A 7,114-nucleotide genomic window follows, 5' to 3' on the forward strand; every position below is an offset into this window, starting at 1 on the left:
CGATAAGTTCAGAAACTGCACATTTGTCGAGGTGGCTGATAACGTGTTTACTATTAAAAGTTATACTTAAGATAAAATAAAAGGTAACAAAACCAAACATCACTTCCATCACCCTATCGTTATCCCGTTTTCACAGAATCCACTTATCTGAAGATTTGTCAGGTCTGATTTTAATAGAAGCGAGTGCCTGTCTCACCTTCCAACCCGTGAAAGGAAAATCAGCCCAGTACAGGTTAAGTCAGATACTTTCGAACCAAATTTCTCGGGAATGTGGGTGGGTCCCTGCGATGTTTTCTTTCACCGCTGTGCACATGGTAATCATTTAAAATATGAATTCGCAAACAATCTCGAAATCTGTGACCAGAAAGAACTAGGAACCAAAATAGCTAAATGGATCTTCCCACAGCTCCTCGAACAGGCTACTACGGGTCCTAGGAAACAAAACGCAACTAATGGTGCAAATATTTATTCATAGTTTACAGAAATTACTGCAACATCAACTCTTACTTTGCCTATTAAAAGTCGACAACAGAACAAAAAGGAAGTTAAAAGAAAAATATTTTATACCTTTGGATCTAATAACAAATGCCACTAGTTGCGTTTCTTGGTTGTATTCTTTTTCCCACGTTTAGTAGTAGCTAGGAGTCGAGTTATGATAATTTTGACGACTACGAGAGTCGTTATTATAAGAATAATGAAATCTAGGTAGATCCTTTGGTACCAGGGCATGCAATGCGCAGGCGACCGCAGATGCGGCGCGCCGCGCGTGCGCACCACGTGCTCCACCCAGTGCACCACCTCCGCGCTCGGTGGATGCAACGCATCGTGGTGTATTGCAGACAATTCCTTTGCTCTATTTGCGTACCTGTAACACCCCATTAAAAGACCAATTTAATCTAAATGACTAATATTCAATATAAATAATGTATTTTCTCTTTTGTTTTGTACTTCCTGTGCGTACAGTAAAGTATTTTTTATGTTAATTTAATGACGGATCATATGATCCGTTGACGGTTGCATCGGATCACACAAAATGTTCCCATTGGATCGTATCTTCTTCTTTCGTGTGGGTTGTGAGGTGGAGTACCAACCCTATCAACCCTGGTGTCAGGGTTATTATTGAACCGCCAAAGGCCACTGACATGGCTCATGTAACGACTACTTACTTACATCAGTAAGTAGTAACCGGGAGCAACAGGCTTAACGTGCCTTCCGAAGCACGGATCATCTTACTTTCGGACAATCAAGTGATCAGCCTGTAATGTCCTAACCAAACTAGGGGCCACAAAGTAATTTTTGTGATATGTCCCCACCGGGAATCGAACCCAGGGCCCCCGGATCGTGAACCCAACGCTCAACCACTTGACTACGGAGATCGTTCATATGATTCGATGAGACTAAAATTATGTAATTACTTTTCCCTTCCGATCACATGATCCGTTGCAATTGTTTTACCGAATTAAATATTTTCCCAACGGATCACAGTTATGTTCTACGATGCGTTCGGCTTTGGGAACCCAAGGAGAGGGCTCAGTAGCTTTTATAGTGAAGCGAAGAAAAATCCGAGAAGCGGTACTACAGGATTGGTTTTTGTTCATTCGACTGGTGGGGTTCTCCTTGCGGCTTAGGTGGAGAAACCGAGGTCTCTTCGGAGAGCCTGTCCACACAGGACGCGAGCAGGCGCGACCGCGAGTTTTCTCAAAATCTGCACATTGACCTAGGTCTGCCAACCATTGCCCAACGGTTCAAACTAGCTTTTAAATGTTTTTTCGATTTTGCCTCGCACCACCCATGTCGCCTGGAATGTGGCGTCGCTTCCAAGAAACTTATATATGTAAATGAGACCCATGGACTCATTACATTGTCTATGTTATTCATAATCTTATTGTCTGATCAAATGTCAAAAACAATTTTCTTTTCTAGGAGAGGTTATGTAAAACTAGATAAATTCTGAATGTGACATTATTTGTTTCGAATGTTGTTTCTCTATATCAGGTAAGATTTAGTTATTAAGTGTAGAAATAATGTAAGTAATTACTTGTTTTATAACAAGTGTGTTAATAAAAACTCTCTATTTCAGTTCAGAGAAACTCAACGTAGTTCTTATTTCACAACAATACTTCATTGTGTCTTTAAGAATACATTATACATATATATTTATTTAGTCTTTTTGATAACACAAACTTTTGACACTCTGTATCGAATATGTCATTAATTTAGAAAAATAAAAATCTTGCAGTTCTGTCAGTTCGTTTGGAAAAAAAGTATTTTTATTTAGACGGACCTATTATCCCAAAGACCAGAGGCGTCCAATCAGCTCGCAACAACAAACACTTCAGGACCCCAATACCGACCCCGCCGGTGTGGCCAACAATTCCCTCATTCAGCGCTTATCGCTATTGGCCCACTAAGTCGATTAATTCTTTCAAATATAATCCCCCCAGACCAAGCCTTGAGCCGAGGTTCGTGCCCAACTGGGTACCCTCTGGCCTGTTGTCTTAGATTTCGTACCGGGTGAGAGCCCTTAGAGCTCCCCATTTGTCCCGCCAAGTAGTTATTGCGTCAAATCTACAATAAGAGCTGGATATTTACATTAGTTTATAATATTGCATAAAATACGTAAAAAAAATCGTAATATTGGTTAATCCCAAAAATGCCGGGATAAAAATTATCCGTTCGCGATCCCGGAATTGATATCTCTATACGTAGAGAGAACAGATTCAGATTTGTTTATTTCATATGTAACTGATACATTTTAAGTACAAAATTATACAAAAAGGTAACATAAATGTGATCGTCAGCAACTGTGATCCGAAAATATTTAACTCGATAAAACAGTTGCAACAGATCATGTGATGGGATGGGAAAAAGAAATCAAATCATATGATCCGATAGGAACATTTTGTGTGATCCGATGCAACCACCAACGGATCATGACCCGTTAGGAATAACTCTTTTATTACATTTGTTAGGATTATGTTCATTTATGCTTACGAGTTGTCCTTCAGCATCACATGAAGAGCCTTTTTCAAATTTTGTGGCAATTTCATGTTCAGATCCACTTTGAGAGCATAACCTTGAGCCACGGCTTTGTTAACATTGACGAACTGATCCAAATAAATGGGCAATCCTATGATGGGCACGCCATAATGTACTGCTTCCATGAACGATAGGAGACCACCGTGACTAATGAAGATCAAGCAATTGGGATGAGCTGTAACAAGTGTTTAGAAAGATGACATTCACAGTTCTACTTCTAGACCTATCTATCTGTTTACCAAACTACTTCTTTGCTTCTAGGTAATTTAGAAATATTTGTACTAACGGACCTAATATACTCGGCTGTGGCGCCCAGCTCGTAATATGCACATTAGGTGGTGTGTGTTTTAGATCCGCTTCGAATTTCCAGATAACAGTCTGTTTTAACGACCGAAACACTCTTAACAAGTCATCTACCAACTGTTTTGGTATATCTTTGCTTTGCCACGTTGAACCAAGACTGAAGTAAATTACACCATTGGTTGATTTGTCCATCAAAGTTTGTAAATGCTGAAACATCAACACAATCAAATTAGATTAAGAAATATTTGTGAGGTATAACAGAACATAAACAGCCTATAATTATATACGTCCCACTGTTGGTCGTTGACTAGTTCAACTAGGCACGGTCGTTTTTACTCGACTACGGCAAAGCAAAAAGGAGGCTTATGAGTTTGACCGCTATTTGTATGTACGTATGTGTCTACTTCTAAACTATTCATCAGTATAAATACTGATACAATACAAATGAGGTGTCAACCGAAAATTCTTTAGAGGACATAAACTGATAAGTTGAATTACGACCACGGCTATCTTCTGAACATCACTATATCCATTACCTACGCAATGAATTGAAATAGTATAGGTAAATAGTTAATTATCCTAGGTATATTATAAACTTCCTCAACAAATAATTTCAACTATAAACTGATTCATTTACTTTTGTTTTTGGCTTTTTTACTTTCATTGCAAACAGTGCCATAACGCAACGTCAAACAAAGCTTACCTCTGGCAGAGGTCTAGTAGGAGTTTCTATGTGTTGACCGCCTACAAATTTGAAATTAAGAGGTACTTTAGGGACGTTCCCAGCGGCAATAATATCGTTTGCTAAAATCAACGATGCGTTGTATACCAGTTTGTCGTACCGTGGAGATTTTTTGCCACGTGCGGTTAAAAGTGGCACAAATATATTTCTATACATTTCCTCTTCTTCTGGTTCAGTGTAAAACCTAGAAAACGTAAATTCAGTCAATTTATCGGTACGTAATTGTAAAAACAAAATTATCAATTTTAATGCAACGAACTTTTTTACGTATGTCCATTTTATATAATCCCATAATTCTTCCAGACGTTGTGTAAATGTCAAAGGCGGCACGTTTGACGATAAATAATCAGGAACATAAGACGGATTGGTGGGACCTTCTATAATACGTAAAGCCACATAATGCGCACCCATAGAATAGCTCCATATCATCGGACAATCGTAAAGTGCTGCCAAACTGAAAAACACATGACATAATAAGTATATAACACATTCATTAACTGACATCTTCATTAAACAACTTAGGCATGCCTTAAGCCGATCATTTGATCAGCATCTTGTTTTTCTTTTTTAAATGTAATTTTGTGTAAGTTTTATGTCTGATGTTTTTGTATTGTGTGTAATAAAATAATAAATACTTTATTTCTTATGTCGCAAATTAATGACCCAACTCCAAAATTATTTTTATATCCATGATAACATTTGCACAAAACGCTCCATACAGTTAGAGACGCTTATAAAACAAATACACCGTGAGTTATACTCTGTTGTGTCTTCATAACTTACCCTGCGTATATTTCAGTTTCATATAAATCAGCTATGACAGCATCGAATTTCTGAGATTTATCGTTAAAAAGCTTTTTTACATTTACATTATCAAATGTGACAAGCGCAGTGTCAAGAGAAAATCTTCTTAGTAAATGAAGGTCTTTCTGTTGCATCGAATTATCCATAACTGTTGCTATCGTTATGTTATATCCTAAACAATAAAAATGAACACTTATAATTTATACACAAATGCTAATAAATCCTCAAAGTATTATATTGGACGATTCACAAAAAAATAAGTAACACAAATGCTGGGGCCTCTTCAATAAACATTAAAAGTGTTAAATCATAAATACAATTACATTGTAATGTACCTTACAGAGTACATGTGGAGGTTGATCAGGAATATTTTGTAGCTTCATACTGGTGACGCAATGAATACCAAAATGTAATTGTACAATACATTTGTAATGTTTATTGAACATGCCTCTGAATGTACCTTCAAACATTTTCAAATTGTTGCTAATATCTATTCGACGATAATTGGTGGTGGTGTGATTCTTTTGCGGTTCAAACACTGACATGTAGGTAACCTAAAATAAATTAAAAGTAGTTCCCGACCGAAACTCGGTTTTAGAGCCGAAACCGAAACCGAATTTCGGCCACGGTCTTAATAAACCGAAACATCCATATAGGGTCATGTTTTCGTGGAAAAAAATGTAAGGTGTGAAAGGTTTTTAGACATTTTTTTATATTTTTTTAAATGAAAGATGTGCTATTAAAATAAGTACCTAGTTTGATTATTGAGCTTTTCATGCAGTAGTTACTTTTTAATTTTTTTTAAAGACATTTCAGGTTGAATAACATTTTCCTTTGATTTTGCATAAGATGTACTTATTAAAATTTTAATATTGACGTTTTGTGAGGATAATGTGCCCGAACTATGAGTTAGTACGCAAATCTCAATAAGTTCGTACGCAAGACCAATAAGATAGATATAAATAACATTTCGTTAATTGTTCACTACAATCAGTTTATACTTCTAATAAACAAGATAGGGATTAATTATGGTCAGGCTTTTCGGCGGGAAACGGGAACGGGACAGTTGCTTTCTTCATTGAATAATCTAAATAATTAATACGAAGTGGTGTTTTGTGGTTGATGATCGCATTAAGTTAGTCGGAAGACATTCGCGAGTGTTATTATATTGGAGTATTCAATAAACAAAGTGTATCTGCCTATTTTCGCTTCGTGTCAAGAAGCCGCTTCATAACTCGAAAGTTTATGCGGACTTTCGAGTTAATTCGTTTGGGGTTCGGAGTAGGAGTCTACTCCGAGGGTGGGGGCTTAGGTTTCATCATCATCACCTTTCATCATTTCATCATTCATCAAGAAAAAAAATACGTAAGACATGGCTGTATGGGCATAGTTCCCTTTGCCTTACCCTTCGGGGAAAACCAAAACAAAAAAAAATAATTATGGTCATTATTATTGGAGCTATTTCATGAAGTTTGTTAACCGCACACTCGGACATCTTACCCTAGTACACCTACCACAGATTGTATTAAAATGTATTTATGAACATAAATTTACTATTTCATTTTAATAATAAAATGTTTTTTTCTAAATTTTAGTAATTTTGTATGGCACTCTTGTTTATGGACTTCAATCAACAATTCAAACAGGTAGATACTTCAAATTCATATTCCTAAAAGTGTTTTATCAATAGTCTTACCTCATGACCGGCATCTAATAAGTGTTTTACGTATCCTTCTCCTAAAATATTCAAACTTCTGCCCGGTAGAGGAAACACCACCAAAAACTTGTAACCTTCACACAAACAAATTATACCCAGCAAGTAAATTAACGATAGCGCTTTCATTTTTTGTCTGTTGAATTGACATAACAGGCACTAAACGACAGCGTAGGAGCGATTGCACTCAACCACTAGTCAATTGGCCCATTGTTAAAACTTAGAGGCTTCCCCACCCGCGAGGTACGATCGGAGGTCGTACATAAATAAACTATTCCAATTGCAATAAATTTGATACTGTATGCAAACAATCAGTATAACAACCAAAACTGCGTTGTTACATTATTAATATCGAAGTAAAACATCTTATCAATGTAGTGTAACCGTGTATGTGAACACAAAGATAACAAGTTAAGCAATCCTGTTGCTATACCAACGGTCGATGAGAACACAAACAGACAGAGAAATAAAATTCGCGATTCCTAGATTATTTTGCATGTCACTAAACCTAT

At 36.8% G+C, this 7,114-nt stretch overlaps 1 protein-coding gene across 4 annotated transcripts; it reads right to left on the bottom strand.

Annotated features, from left to right (window-relative positions):
• Positions 1–450: 450 nt before the first annotated feature.
• On the bottom strand, positions 451–6,921 carry LOC126380329 (UDP-glucosyltransferase 2-like). 4 transcript variants are annotated; one of them, XM_050029672.1, is made up of 8 exons: positions 6,585–6,921; positions 5,349–5,442; positions 4,868–5,060; positions 4,344–4,538; positions 4,046–4,268; positions 3,330–3,549; positions 2,995–3,214; positions 451–865 (listed from the first exon to the last, which is right to left on the bottom strand). In XM_050029672.1, exons 1-8 carry the CDS (start codon positions 6,729–6,731, stop codon positions 592–594), a joined length of 1,566 nt encoding a protein of 521 aa, XP_049885629.1. In that variant the 5' UTR covers positions 6,732–6,921; the 3' UTR covers positions 451–591. The 4 variants fall into 4 exon arrangements, with proteins under 4 accessions (XP_049885629.1, XP_049885631.1, XP_049885630.1 ...); XM_050029674.1 differs by lacking the exon at positions 5,349–5,442 and having other exon boundaries at positions 6,585–6,717; XM_050029673.1 differs by lacking the exons at positions 5,349–5,442; positions 6,585–6,921 and adding an exon at positions 5,224–5,336.
• Positions 6,922–7,114: the final 193 nt, after the last annotated feature.

Source organism: Pectinophora gossypiella, chromosome Z (assembly GCF_024362695.1).
Source record: "Pectinophora gossypiella chromosome Z, ilPecGoss1.1, whole genome shotgun sequence".
NCBI classification, from domain to species: domain Eukaryota; kingdom Metazoa; phylum Arthropoda; class Insecta; order Lepidoptera; family Gelechiidae; genus Pectinophora; species Pectinophora gossypiella.

What these genes read in the sequence shown, in the direction of transcription:
- LOC126380329 (XM_050029672.1), bottom strand. Translation starts at nt 6,731, where the DNA reads ATGAAAGCGCTATCGTTAATTTACTTGCTGGGTATAATTTGTTTGTGT. An exon ending in GAAACTGAAATATACGCAGG is followed by an intron (nt 4,539 to 4,867) that starts GTAAGTTATGAA and finishes TGTGTTTTTCAG; the next exon opens with TTTGGCAGCACTTTACGATT. An exon ending in GCCACAGCCGAGTATATTAG is followed by an intron (nt 3,215 to 3,329) that starts GTCCGTTAGTAC and finishes CACTTGTTACAG; the next exon opens with CTCATCCCAATTGCTTGATC.